Source organism: Macadamia integrifolia, chromosome 2 (genome assembly GCF_013358625.1).
Source record: "Macadamia integrifolia cultivar HAES 741 chromosome 2, SCU_Mint_v3, whole genome shotgun sequence".
In the NCBI taxonomy this organism is placed as follows: Eukaryota; Viridiplantae; Streptophyta; class Magnoliopsida; order Proteales; family Proteaceae; genus Macadamia; species Macadamia integrifolia.
In genome coordinates, this window is record NC_056558.1 from 16,656,692 (window position 1) to 16,672,221 (window position 15,530).

The 15,530-nt window shown below is 42.0% G+C and overlaps 1 protein-coding gene across 4 annotated transcripts in view; it reads left to right on the top strand.

Moving 5' to 3' along the window:
* The first annotated feature begins 11,299 nt into the window (after nucleotides 1-11,299).
* LOC122068682 (guanylyl cyclase 1) overlaps nucleotides 11,300-15,530 on the top strand; it is a 39,314-nt gene continuing 35,083 nt past the window's right edge. The window contains exons 1-3 of one of the 4 annotated variants that reach the window (XM_042632570.1): nucleotides 11,300-12,030; nucleotides 12,129-12,658; nucleotides 15,184-15,498. In XM_042632570.1, coding sequence (XP_042488504.1) covers nucleotides 15,310-15,498 — 189 coding nt within the window. In that variant the 5' untranslated portion in view covers nucleotides 11,300-12,030; nucleotides 12,129-12,658; nucleotides 15,184-15,309. The remainder of the gene's footprint in view (nucleotides 12,031-12,128; nucleotides 12,659-15,183; nucleotides 15,499-15,530) is intronic. The other 3 variants (XM_042632563.1, XM_042632578.1, XM_042632585.1) reach the window with 3 other exon arrangements.

Sequence of the window (15,530 nt, forward strand, 5' to 3'; positions counted from 1 at the left end):
ATCCAAAGTGCAAATCAAAGTACCAAATACCAAATTAAAATTTATTTTGGTGGTAGTTGCAGATTATGTCAATGGGAAGTAAAAATTCTCAGGAAAGGTAGAAATTGATGTGGTAAGTGAAAATTATTCACATAAAAAATAGAAAATCAAAATCAAAAGAGAAAAGTAAAGATCAAAATTCAAGATTAAAAAAGATTCCAAATAAAAAGCAAAGAAAAAGATTCTAAATCAAAAGCAAAGAAAAAGATTTTAAATCAAAAGCAAAGAAAAGATTCCAAATCAAAAGCAAAGAACAAGATTCCAAATCAAAAGCAAAGAACATTCCAAAAATCAAGAATCAAGGGAAAGTCAATAAGAGAAACAATTGCATTTACCCGGCCCCAGGTAGCCCAATTTCATTGAATTGGCCCTAGGGGGCCCAATTTCGTTGACCTGGTCCTAGGTGGCCCAATTGCATTTACCCCGCCCTAGGTGGCCCAATTTCATTGACTTGGCCCTAGGGGACCCAATTTCATTGACCCTGCCCCAAGTGGCCCAATTTCATGGACCCCGCCCTAGATGGCCCAATTTCATTGACCCAGCCTCAGGTGGCCCAATTATATTTACCTGGCCCTAGATGGCCCAATTTGATTGAGCCAGCCCCAGGTGGCCCAATCGCATTTATCTGGCACCAAGTGGCCCAATCGCATTTATCCGGCCCCAAGTGGCCCGATCTCATAGACCAAACCCTTAGGACTGGCAGATGGAAGTCCAGCCTAGGAAGAACATATTTCAGGTACTAACATTTTCTGCTGGGAGGTCTCAAATCTCTACAAATGATGGATAAACCCCTAGGACTAGCAGATGGAAGTCCAGCCTAGGAAGAACATTTTTTATACACTGACATCTTCTGTAGGGAGGGTTCAAATCTCTGCAAAAGGTGAATTCCTAGGACTGGCGGATGGAAGTCTAACCTAGGAAGAACATTTTTCATATGCTAACATTTTTTACAGGGAGGGCTCAAATCTCTGCAAAATAATGGTTCAATATTTCATAACAGGATTGAAAGGGATCAAATTTCTTTCCATTCATCAGCAGCCTAGGAAAGTCCTCAACTTTAAAGTAGTTAAGAGATATTATCTATTGTATTTTTCAACTCCGTCATAAATAAGCAAGATGATGGCAGTATATGCTCCGGGTGACAAAATGTGATCGTTCTTTTCTTTACCCTTCGACCGTTGGCACAGGCCTCTACCAAAGAAAGGCATTCTGTAGACAACCAATTTTGTCACCCTCCTCTGGCTATGATGAAACATGGAACTTGGACACGACTTTTGGCTTTCGATCAATGGAGATGATAATGGAAACTTTCCCCTACCCAAAACCTGGGAAACCCCCGTGTGGGAGAGAAAAGGGTCTAATTTTGACTTGTTATATATGAAAGAATCTAGTCAAGATGACCATACAGATGGATAGTGCTCAAAAATAATGATTCTGATAATATATGACATGTCAAAATCAGACCGACGGATCTCTCGCAATCATCCCCGGAAAACCACACTTTCCCACACGTATGCCATGCACACAAACAGTCCCGTTGGAAACCTGAAAAAATCCCCTACCTACCCCAAACACCCTAAAATTCATCCCTTTATTTACCTAGATAACCCGAAACAATCCCGAACATTAAACCCTAGAAACCCTCGCTCGGGAGAGAAAAAAGGTCCAATTTTGACTTTTTATATATGAAGGAATCTAGTCAAGATGACTGTATGGATGGATAGTGCTCGAGAATACAATTCTAATGATATATGGCATACCAAAATTAGACCAACGGATCTCCCGTAATCATCACCAGAAAAACCTATAATTACGTGTACGCTGGCCATCAAGCCAGCCCGCACGCATGCTTGTTGTCCATGGCTACAACCTATGCTTGCTGCCTATGGCCGCAGCCCATTGCAATGGTGCATGGCTACTACCCATGGGTTGCAGCGCATGCTGCCTGCACATCCATGCACTACCCTGCCCACTGCCCTTACCTGCTGGCCTCTGCCCCCGCGGGCACGCGGCCATGCCAAGGTATGCCATGCACCACCCTGCCCACTACCCTTGCCTACTGGCCTGTGCCCCCGCAGACATAGACTTGGGCCCCTGCGGGCACAGTCCTGCTGTGATACCTTACTTTTAAAACCTGGTTTAATTACACTGTTGACCCGGTTTAACCATGCAGGACCCAAACCAGAGAGGGTTAAGGTGGGTTCCTTATGGACCATGATGGCAGGGGTGACTTTGAACACAGGTTGGCCAGACAAGTCTAAGTCAGTGCCAGAGGAGACGGGTGTACCCAAGCCGTGTACATGCTCGTATCATAAGGTCATGTACAAGTAATACTAGTACGTAGCCGTATCCTAAAGTGTATACATATTATATATCTCGTACCGAGAGTGAGATACATGCCGAGAGTTGAATTCCATTGAAATCTCAATTGTTTGGCTAAGTTTTGACCAACAGGTGGGCGAACCCGCCCACCTGAGTGACCCACCCATGTGGTTACTAGTTATTCTCTAAGTATAAATAGTACTTATTGTGTTTCTCCTTTTCTCATTTAATGCATTAAAGAGTTGGTGAGAAGAGTAAAGAGGAGAGAGAAAAGAAAGGAAGAAAGGAAAAGAAAGAGGAGGAAGAAATTATTTTAAGCGATATCGAGGTTTGATCTTCTCATTCCGACACCGGAAAAGTGATCCCCAACACGAGATCTACGATTTGAGGTGAGCGAAAGCTATACTTCTTAAATTTTGACTAAACCCCAAGTGAAACCCTTATTTGGGTAGGGTTCCTTGAGATCGTGTAAATCCCACTTGAGATGATGAATCTAAGGTTTAATAGATGGTCTATGTGTTAATTTTGAAGGTTTAAAGAAGTGTTTACAAGATTTGATAACCATTGGTGATTTCTTGAGTTAAGAGGTGATTTTGAGGTCTTTGAAGAGTTCTTGAGCAAAGAAGGTATGATGGTTTTTCAATCCTTAAATCCAACTTAGATCTAGGTTAGAATCATCTTATAAGACCTTAGATGTGTGGAAAATATGATTGGAACAACCCCATTTGGTTTCCCTATGGTTGAGGAACGTTCTAAGGAAGAAAGTAAATTTCTACCCCCACAGGTGGGTGAAGACCGGCGGGCGAAGCCGCTCGCCTGAGGGGGTAGCCCCTCGGTCCCCATCGGTGGGCGGGGATCGACAGGCGAAGTCGCCCACCTGAGGGCGTCCACCTGGGGGGTAGCCCCTCGGTCCCCATCGGTGGGCAGAGATTGGTAGGGGAAGCCGCCCGCCTGAGGGGGCCAGTCGGTTCAACCAGCGGGCTATCCGGCCCGCCTGTGAAGACCGATGGGCGATGATAGGTGGGCTGTCTGGCCCACCTGTTGGCCCCCCCAGTCTGATTTTTGAGCCCGAATGGGCCCAAAACGGATGGACAATCCTCTTTTATGATTTTAAGCATGATTTAAACATCAAACATCATTAGTTTTGACCCCAAAGTGTTGAAATGCTAACCTCATTCGCTTATGATAGATTCCACTAGAATTTACATTTCTCACGCCGAATCTCATCCGTACCGAACGTGAGCTTTTGTACCCAACAGGTAAGTGGGGAGAGGACATTTGACCTTATTTTAAGGCTTGTTTTGCACCATTAAATTGTATCTAGACTAGCCATGTCATCATGCAAATTATGTGTAGATTAGTCATCCTCGTATGCCATTCGTGTGCATTTGCTTGTGCATTCTAAATTAATGATTTATGATATGTGTGTTGTGCATTACATTCTCAATGTTAAATGATTGATGTGCTTATGTGATGAGTGATTGGATTACGGTGCATGATGCATTATTAGACTAGACGTCGCAGTCGGCTTGGAAACGAGTGCATTGGTGGCCCGTGGTATGGGACGCAATGGCACTATACAATCATCCTTTGTCATATAGGAGCATGCGGTTTAGGATTATCATTTCCCCGTGCTACAATCCTTCCCAACAGGGGTTGAGGTGTTGGGTTATCACTTAAGGGGAAGCAGTGGTCGCAGTTGTCAGGTCACTGTGGCGGTTAGACATACGCCCGACTGGTTATTAGGACGTCGGCAGCCTCAGTGGTAAATTCAAGAGGGCCAATCGTACTGCTTTTAAATTGCTGGGGTCAACACCTTTACTTTTCTGTCATTTACTTTTATGTTGAGAGCTGGTAGTCAGCATGCTTTACTTTTTTGAGTACTCACGGTGGGCCTTCTCCGACAACCCTATAGGCGTATCGTGGGATGGAGTTCGTGGCTCGTACCAGGGGCATACGTGCACTGTGGTTGTAAGTAGCACATAACCAAAGACTTAGTAATGTTGTTTAGGTGGATACGATTTAAAATGAATTGCATAGCGTATAGTGCATATGGATGTGATTGTTGTGTGGTCTTTCTTTTCACTTACTGAGCTAGTGAGCTCATCCCACGTGCGCACCTCTTTTAGATATTTTACAGGTCACCCGCCTGAAGATCAGGAGTCGGGCCTCACTGTCGAGTTTTTCATTGAGGATTGGTGGGTCCCCGAGGAGGATAAGTACGGTGCTGATTGCATGTGCGAGGGTTATGCTACGGGACCGCAGTAATGACACCGTATAGGATTTTGCTTTTTGATTCTTTTGATGACCCCCCGTTTTGTGTACTTGATACGTAAATTGTTATTCTTTTTGTGTAAATATAATGCCTGCGGGCCCACATGTACTTAGCTATATACTACATTGTGGGTATCAAGTATATTGGGGATATTTACAGGTAATTTAAGTCTTCCACTGAACTTTTGAACACTTATCTTATATGTGGGTATGTTGTGGTGGGGTACTGCATCAGATGATCCTGGCAGGTTTGGGTTAACCGGAGTTAACTCGGTCACCAGTCTGATTCTGTGTGAACGAGGTGTGACACCTGCGCCCCCGTGGGCACAGGCCCATGGCCATGCCAAGCCATGCCATGCACCACCCTACCCACTGCCCTTGCTTACTGGTCTACACCCTCGTGAGCACAGGCCCATGACCTTGTCCATATTGCCATGCACCGTCTTGCCCATGCCTTGTTGCCTATGTGGTTGCCAGCAAGCTAGCCCGCACACATACATGCGTTGGCTGCTGCCCATACATGCATATGCCCGTTGCCTATGCCCGTGCCCCCTTGGCCATTACCCGCTCGTCATCTGTCGCACACCTATGACATCGCCCGCATTGCCTACTTATACTAACCATACCTTGGGCACTTTAGCCTGGTCCTCTACGCCGCCGTCAATGGCTGGGATTGGTGTTCCCCTGACCCGGTGAGTGAAGAAATTCCCTCTTCACCCACTTGAAACCAAAAAAAAACCCCTTTTTTGCTAGTAATTCTCTCTCCCTAAGAAAACCCCTTTTTTACCCATTAGACAAAAGCCCTCCCCACCCATTTTGGTCTAAACCCCTCTTTTGCCCAGTGTATAAAAGACCTATCCCCCCACTTTAGGCAAGAACCTCCCTTTCATCTGTTGGATAAAGAGGTTTCCTCTTTTCTATTGACAAGGAAAACCTATAAATATCCCCTCCTTTGGATTTGGACACACCAAAAAATCCCACCTCACTCCATTGTAGTGAAATTTTCCTCCCCTCCCCCTCTTGATTTTCTTTGGGTCTTCAGAGCAATCTTCGTCAAGATTCGAAATCTTATTCAGATCTTTGAAGTGTTCTTCGGAACTTTGAAGATCTTCAATCCAAATTCTTAGTTCAATCCAATTTTTTACCAAAAGTAGTATGTTCTTCAACCCCCTCCTTTGAGTGTTCTTGAGTTTTACCCAAAGTAGAAACCCCGATTTGAGGTTCTTCGGGTCTACGGAGAGATCTTTGTTAAGATCTTGAAATCTGTTCGGATCTTCAAAGTGTTCTTTGGGACTTTGGAGATCTTCAATCCATTTTTAGGTCAATCCATTTCTTTTCAAAAATAGCAGTCCTAGTGGAAGCCCTGTCTGAGTGCCCCTGGAATCTTTCTAGAAATAACCATTCCCATCGAAAGCTCTGTCGAAGTGCCACCTCAACCTAGCCCTCCCCTAGCCTATCCCCAGCGGAAGCTTTGCCAAAGTGCCACCTCAATCTAGCCCTCCCCTAGCTTATTCCCAACGGAAGCTCTGCTGGAGAACCACCTCATCCTAAGCCCAAAAATAGCCTCCCTTAGCCTATCCTTAGCGGAAGCTCTATCGGAGTGCCACCTCAACCTAGCCCTCCCCTAGCCTATCCCTAGTGGAAGATCTTCCGGAGAACCACCTTATCCTAAGCCCATAAATAGCCTTCCCTAACCGAAGCTCTATCCAAATCCAAATCTGGAAATAGCCTTCCCTAGCCGAAGCTCTGTCCAAATCCAAATCCAAAAGTAACCTTCCTAGCCAGAACCCTACTCGTATACCATCACAATCAACATCTCTCAAGAAAGAAAGTTGGAGGTCAAGACCATCTTCCCTTGAGCTAGGAGAATCCGAAAGACAATCCAAGCCAGTACTAATTAGGGGCCCACCCCTCTTAACTCGAAACAGGGGTTAAGTTCAGGTATAGCTTCTCAACCTAATCATCATCATGTAGACTTTATATAGACCTTGTTTTAGTGTATATAGTAGTTTGAATTCAATTAATGTATCTAGGTGTGATAACTTAGCCATGCATGTGGAATAGTAATAATTGTGAAAAATGTTCATTCTTAAGCATCTAGTAGGAAGACCGGTTGAACTAGGCGGCAGATTGGGTGCCTAACACCTTCCTAATTCTATAACCTGACACTTACCCTAAATCTCTAGACCATACCAAATTTCGGGCCCTTCTCTTAGGAATTAGGCCCACCCTCGGGTCCTAGGCCCATAATCCTAGGTGGTGACTCCAAACCCCCATTTGTATGACCCGATCCTCGTATTGGACCATCATCAAATCCCCGTCTCAAATGATAAATTTTACACTCTTATGAAATAGGCCTTCATGTATCTCCGAGCGGCGATATGACGGTGCAGGGCTCGCAAGCAAAGCACACACGACACGAACCCCTCCCCTCACATGAAAGAGAGACAGAGGAGAGAGGTTGGGATGCAAGTCCTTTCCCCCCCAAGGGAAGAGAGATATCAGTCCATCTCTGGCCACTACCCTCACACCTTACAAATCTCCTTTATAGGCAGAGAGACGCCCTTACAATCTCCTTTGCAGGTAGAGAGGTGCCTTACTCTTTTTAGGATAAGAGATTTTTACAATCCTAAGTACAGTCTAGAATTGTAAAACAGGAAATAGAGAAAAGTGAAATAAGAGGAATACCTCTAGTGTGGTGCAAATGATGATAATGAACAATAAATGATACACCTTTTTATAAAGTCTTCTCTATAGCTTTGACTTACACTGAAAAATGTAGAAGACTTGATTGAGACTTGAGCTCTTCTGGAATGTGGAAGACCAAACTGCTCAAGTGGGATAGAATGACTTTTGACTTTTATATGCTCACAATAAAACTCTTAATGGTCAGACTTAATTGATAATTAATTATGAGCATCTTAGGTATTTATAAGTGAGATTAGGAGTTCATTTAGGCAGTGAATCAAACTCTAATGGTCATATTCTGGATCTACCGATCGACTGCCATCGATAGCCGATCGACCAAAAAGAGCCATTAAAAGATAAAAACTAGTCGTTAGAAGTGATCCAGGTAGGTATCGATCGATCGGGACTTTCATCTGGTCGACCGGGGCTTTCAGACGGTCGACCACCTACAGTTTTGTCCTGTTTTTGACAGACAACTGTCATACTGACCATTCATCAGTATTTCGGCCATAATTCTTTGGTCTAATATCGAATTTACCCGATTCAAGCTGTGTTGAAATTGTGACTCGATTTCCTACAACTTCCATGAGGGTTTCATTTCCTGATACAGAATTTAAGTTTTTCTAAAATGCCCTTGAGTCAGGTTATTGTGGTTTTCACAGAATATTACTAGAACATATTTCTTCTAATATGTTCCATACCACCTAAGGACTTTCATACTTAAGATATGTCCTAAGGTCATTCTAGTATGATGTTATGCAATGCATGAGATGCGTGTACATATATATGTAGAGAGTACACTGTACAAAGAGTGCTAGACTATCCTAGGGTCTTCATCTTGACTTGGGTCTTGAAGTCTTTATCTTGTCTTAAAACTCCCATTATGGATTCTTTAAACATGGATAGCTTGAGCTATCTTCTTGTACTAACCACACTTAGCACACAAGGTTAAAGCTATAGTTTGTTTGTTATTACCAAAATATAAAGGAGTTTGGGCATATTCCCAACACAGTGTAGTTTGTGTCATTGCCCAAGAAGGGGGCAAACTGTTAATTTTAGTGGATACTTGGTAGTTATCTTACACTTCTGATCCTACATTAGCCAACTCTTAAGCCATAACAAGTATTTTTTTTATATGATCCACAACATCCTCACCCTTAGTCGTTTTGCAATTATTATATCTGTGAATCAAAAGCTGAGTGTGGGTTTAGTTTTCACATCATACTTGGCCTTCACAGCTTCCATTACTGATTTGGTTGTTGTGTGTTTGTTAAACACCTTCATTCGATGGTCTTCCATTTTCAATAGGATCATGCAAGGGGAGCATTATCCCCAACCTCGAGTTTTGGTTCTAGAAAATGATCCATCTTCTGGTATATCAATACATGTGTGATTTTCATGTTCCAGGTTTAATAGTTTGACCCATTCAGTCTCTCAAGGTTGTTGATTTCATGAGATAAAGTTTTCCGGCCATGGTGAAGAAGTTCTGAGACGCAGAATTGCCAAAAAGGAAATTATTATATAAGAATGCAGCGGTAAAAAAATGCCCTTTTCCTTGATCCGTTTCAGTGAAGAGCAAGATCAACAGTGGGAAAGTACAATAACTCGAGTCGAGTTGCAGATTGTAGACATGCAAAGATAAAAAGAATTTAGAACTATTTCTCAGTGGCAGCCGATCAATGTTTCTTCGAAGAAGGTAGATCTCGCTTATTATTTTCCCGCTCTGATACTAGTGTAGATCTCCCTATGTTGCAGTCAATGAAAACATCTATAGATCCAAAAAGGAGAGAAAAAGGAGAGAAAAGCAAAAGTAATTGATGACGGGATTTAGTCGTTGGGTGACTTGGGGCTCATCAGTTATAGAGAGATTAGACACGATGTGTTTGTTTTCTTTTCCAAGTCTACTATATGTAAACTCTATCCAGTTTCCCATTGGAGAAAATAGTTTCCTATCTATTAGGAATTGCATCCCAAAATTCTCTCCATATCCATACAGAATGGAAATGGGTACTGTTGGATGAGGCCAATGTGGCCATATCACTAACATAATGTTCTCCAAGCTCTTTGGGTAATTCTCCAGTGAGATTGTTATGGAACAACTTCAATTCGTATAAATTTGGGGACTTAGAGATGTTGTCAGGCAAGGTTCCCTCGAACCCATTTTCATACAAGTTGAGTGACTCGAGAGGTAAAGCACACAGCTCGTCCAGAATCTTTCCGTTCAAGTTGTTCATCGAAGCATCTAATGTTTTCAACGCTTTCAAATTTGATATCCCAGTAGGTAACCCACTATACAAAGTTGTTGTAGAGCTCAATCTGTACAATAGTCAAAAGATTAGCAAACTGTTGGGAATTGAACTAGTCATTGTAAGGTCCAAGTCGAGAAGACTCTGAAGCCGGTTGAGCGAGTTTGGATTTGACCCATCAAATTACATTCACTGATGCTAAGAACTTCAAGACGAGTCAAGAAGCTGGATCCCTTGTTGTGTTTATCGGTTATGGGTTGCAACAAGTCTTGTGGGTGGTTTTTCTTGGGAACAAACTAGAGCCATTGGATCAGCTAAGGACTGGTGCACCCTATAGGCGATTTGCGATATGGAGAGGAGCGGGATAGGTCCTTTGGATCCTTGTATGTTGGTTGCTTTTTTTTGGGAGTAATTTACATCCCCTCCCCCGTGTTTTGCTGATATTACATCCCCCTCCCTGTGTTTTCAAAAATTACACCCACCTCCCCTGTCAGATGACATTATTAGTGGATTGTTAGTTTGGGTGTTAAAATACGAGTTTGCCCTTTTGCCTTTAACCAAAATAGTATTTTGATTTTACCCGTATGTCTACCTTCATAGTATTTTACCCCCAACCTGAAAACAACTTTGGGGGTTTGGGGGTTTCACCATCGCTGGCGATAGGGAGCAACTGTAAGTGACGACGACAGGGCGAACACGATGGTTGCTCCCCAATTGACCTTGATTAACGTATTGGACGCTTGCAGGCAACGGTTGGGTGATAGGTGACGATGAAGGTTGCACGATAGGCGACCGGTTGCGGTCAATTTGGATGTCAGAAGAGAACTCATCTCAAAATTAAGAAAATGTCACATGTTGTGCTCCCCAAGTTTGTAGATATCATGCAGAACTCTAACTATTTTGCAAGACAGAAACTTAGAGAATGCTAAATTGCTAATTCAAGCATAAATAAACATCTAGCAGTGGCTGCAATTATGATTTGCCATAATACTATCAAGTTTACCTTGTATGTTTTATTGTATTTGCAGTAATATTAATGTATGCCATATTGAAGTGAGGATGTAGTATTTCTCACGAGCTGGCTTTTTGAAGCTAATTACAGCACCCCTCTTCTTCTTTTTGATGGATGTTCTTCTAATTGAACTGGGGATCGTCATCTAAATTTAATGTTCGTTTACTAAGGAACTTGATGTGTTCAATCATAAAACTTTTCTTCCTATACTATCATCCAGAACTCAGATTGCCACTCGCCTCTTGCCTCTCGCCGTTCGTCGCTCATTGTACGCCATCGTTGTTCGCCCAGGAGAAGAGGAGATAGCAACAGGGCGTTTCAATACTAAATCGAAATGAGTTGTATGTTGAAGATGTATCACAAGGGAGGGTAGAAGGGTAAATTACATTAATGAGGAATAATAAGGGTATTATAAAAAAAAGGGTAATTTATAGTGCCACCCCCCTAAAGAATGCCAGTATTATAGGAACACCCCCTCTCTTTTACCAAATTAGACTCGGACCTCCAACCATCAGTATTTGTAAGTAAGGATTTAAAATGACATTTTTACCCTTTTAACTAAAACAAATAATAAATTATATTTTACCTAAGTCATTAGTCGTGAGTCGTGACCGTCCACAACAGTAGCTACCACTGGCGGTTCCAACTTCTTCTCTCTCTCTCACAGAACCTCAAGGCCAACTTGGGTGCTCTAAATAAGAAAACCAAATTCGTACAAAAAAAAAGAAACTAAATTCCAATAGTAGTTCTCACTATTTAGGATTACACACACACAGTCGGACCACAAAGCCCTTAATTTTACAATCATCTAATAGGAAAAGGAGAGGGGGAGCATAAAGGCTTAGTGATGATTCAAAAACCTGTATTTTAAGTTGTTATTAACGATTATGGCAGAGACGAGCCCTGTATCGGGATGGATAGCGGCGTGAAGGGGATCGAGGTCAATGATGCTGTCGGAGCCGACGGGGAGGTAGCTGACATCGAAGCCCTCCTGTTGGAGATGGTGGAAAGAGTTGAGGATGCATTTGTGCTCGGTCTGGGTGGTGATGACATAGCACTTCTTGTCCTTGTAAAAATGCATGAGACCCTTCACGGAGATGTTGTTGGACTTGGTAGCGCCCGATGTGAAGACGATGAGTACGAGAGGACTCAGTAGCTCCCAATCTCTTTGGGGAAAGCGTTGATTAGGGCGGCGATCTAGGCTCTGGCTTTCTCAACGGTGAGGTCAGACTCCCAGCGGTAGAGATGGGTACGAGAGTGGATTTCCGTAAGGGGAGCATGGCGTCTATAACCCTAGGGTCAACTGGGGAGCTGGCTTGTACATCCAGATAGAGAGGTCATTTCCTTTCGTTGTTGCCTGCTACAAATGTAAGGAACAGAACAAACATATTTTCGAGAACAAGTTCAGTTCTGTTGATCTTATGAAAATACCACATACTTGCACTTAAGGTAATTAACCATAGTATTTTTGCCTATGTTCTTTGTATCTAAGTTTGTCTTTTTCCAACAGTAACTAAGCATATGAATCGAAATGATGGAAAGTGCAGAAACTGCCATTAGTTCAGGTCCTTGTAGTTTTCTATTGGATGCACATGATGAGTAGCCCAACTTGCCGCACAATTGTTTGATGAGATGCATGAGAGAAATGTGGTCTCTTGGAGTGCCGTGATTGCATGCAATGTGAAGAATGGAAAACATTTTGAGGCGTTAGAGTTATTTCGTGAGATGATAGCCAAAGCCCAAAGTGCTGTTCCAAATTCAGTGACTATGGTTAGGCGTTTGAGGCGTTAAAGTTATTTCGTGATGATGGTTCTGGTTTGGCCACTACTGCGGCGGCCGTGGAGAGAGCTGGGAAGCCGGTATTGGGCCCTTCCTACAGATTTCTCAAAGCTTCAAAGAGAGAAGCCTTGTGGCCATGGTTGGTTCCTTTGTGAAATGTTGTGGATTGGATTGGTATCAACATCCCAGTAGGAGAAGAAGGGAGGATAAATGGGTCTGAACAATCCACATACCTGTAGCCATTGGAGGGGGTTTGCAGCCACCATAGACGCCGTCGTCGGAAGGGAGAGTGAGTTAGGTTTGTTTCTTCAATCAATTGGGGGACTAAAACTAACGAGGGCAATTTCAGTACTCCTTTATTTTTAAGGGTTGAATGGTATTTAGAAAAAAATATGAACGGCTAACGTCAGCATTCTTGGTTTATTCTGTAACACTAACTAATGGCAAGGGGACCAAGTCTAATTTGGTGAAAGAGAGGGGTGTTTCTATAATACTGACATTCTCTAGGGGTGGCTTTGTAAATTACCCTAAAAAAAGGAAAAAGTTGGGTATGCCTCCGATATCAAGTATGCTAGCACCCATCGTGTCCATCTCTCTCTTCCCTTTTTCTGAAATGACCCTCATATGCTTCATGAATGATACTCCATCATGTGATCCTATTGGTGCTATCCGCTAGCATACTTGATATCGGCGGCATACCTATCTCTCTCCCAAAAAAAATTTACAAACTAAATGGCTAACAATTGACGGAGTCAGCTTATTTGTAATATATATGTGTCATCTGACAGGGAGGTTGGTGTAATTTTAAAAAACACCGGGGAGGGGATCTAAATTACTCTTTTATTTTTTTTTTAAATGAAAGTGTGTTATATTTTTGATAAGAAAAAAAAAAGGGACTTTTTTAATGGAGCATCTTTATCATCTTGATTAGAACAAGATTTTTCCCTTAATCAATTTTACTAAGCTTATCAAAACTCGCTATTTAATTAATTTTTTGCCGTCACGGAAATAAACAAATTTGAAGAATGAAAGCATGATCATTGACTTGAGACGCTTGACCCATCGGTTTGATCTTGAGATTGAGAGACAGAGTGCAGAGAGAGAGAGAGGCCACAGCATTGTTCTAACAAGTGAAGAAGGGGCGGGGGGTGTGTTTGTAGACAATAAACGACCACTTAGCGGGCTTCCGACAGCCGTCCTTTCCTCTGCGGTCGAGCGATGGTCATATGCTTTCAGAGGAACTGTTTCCACTTTCTCTTGATATTTATGAATTACTCTTTCTTTAATTGTTGTCTCCTTTTCTCCTCCTTCATCATTTATTTCGTTTCATGTTGTCTTATTTTTCTTGCCGTTTAAAATCCTCATACCATCTTTCAATCCAGAGGGAAGGAAATTAAAGGAGTTCCCACTTTCCTTTTTCGCTTCATTTGCTTATTTGATCATAAATTAGTTTGTAGAAAAAAAATATTTGGAATTAAATTCCAAGCGTCTTTGCTAACCAATTTGATAGCAAATTTGGCAGGATTGGGGACTTTCTTCACTTGATGCTTTTGTTGAGAAACATTTTCCTGCTTCCTTATCCAACTCTTTGTGTATCGATCTGGTTGTTGTAAGTTTGTAATGTTTAGAATTTCGATTAATCAACTGATTAGGTGGTGAGTGCTATAAATTGTTGGATTCGAGACATTCCTTGTAGTGAATTCGTAAGATAATTAGGCTTTGTCCCGAGTATGGTCTAGAATAGAGCATATTAGAGGGCTAGGATCCAGGTAGCAGACCCACTTTAGCTGTGTTCTACTTCGTTAGTTATTACTAATCTGTTTCCTTTAACACTTTTATTTTTCCTTGGCTTTGCTTGGATCCATATAGCTGACCCCATTGAGTTGGGATAAGGCTTTGTTGTTGTTTGTTGTATCATGAGATATGATCACTTCTTAAAAGTTGCCATTGTTCTGCATTCTGTTGTACCCAACACTATAGCTCACAACCTATTTAAGAACTATGTGGTTCACCTCTGTGCTGGAGTTCCTTGGCCATTGCATGATGTTGGAGCTCTCTCCTTCTGAATTCCTTTATCACATAGTTTGATTGATCATCCTATGTATTTGATTGGTTGAAAGGCATGAAAGAGAACGTTGTTCTGGGGGAATGGTACCTGTTGGTATTGGATCCAAAGGATGAAAAACAAAGGAAAGGAAGAAAAAGAACTAATCTGGATTTCATTCTATATGCTTCATAGCTCAACCGCATAGAACGGCTAGATCACGTCCATAATTACAGGTATGAGTTATGACTGCAGTATACATGAGATTCAAAATGGTCTTCGAATAATGCATGACCAAGGGGGAAAGGGAGAGATTCATTGACACTAACGCAATCTGGTAACAAACCCCTATGAGTGGGCTCATTCATGTATTCCGCATATACTGCATTACACCTTGCTTCAACCTGATTGTAACCTTTCATTAGTTTTGATGTCTCTCTTGTGTTCCATTCATCCTCTAAATGAATAAGAGTTGCAATACCCTTAAAATTTTCTACTATTCATGCAATTTTGAGCCTATGGCGTAAAATTATGCCTAGATATGCCTCACATTGTAAGATATCCCTGCCATATTTAATGAATCCATTTTTTTTTTCCTGTTCGAAAATGAAATAGTTAATCTGTATTTAAAGGCTAGATGTTTAAGTGTAAAGAGTACTACTGTCTTTTTAATCTTATTTTTGGCATTTTTACACTGTTGGATACTAGGACACTGTTGTTAGGAATTTAAAAAGTACTACTGTCTTTTTAATCTTATTTTTGGCATTTTTACACTCCAGGATACTAGGACACTGTTGTTAGGAATTTGAAGAAGAGCTCATTAAGACGCAGTCAACTGTATTACAGATCAAATACTATCTATTTCCACGTTCTGGTGAAGGAAAATCTTACTTTACTTCGTATTCATGTGGCCTCTATATCTCATTTTAGACAAGTTTCTAAAGCCAGAGGATGAAAATGCGCCAGAAGATGAAAATGCTGATCTATCAAATAGAGATCATTCTACTTTAGTAGGAGCTTCCTCATTTTATGGGCGGCCGTTGAATATTGTACGAAGCCACGATGGCAGTTTTCCATGTTCACAGTTTGTTGAAGTGAGTGAGGGCTGACTAATTCTCTCTCTCTC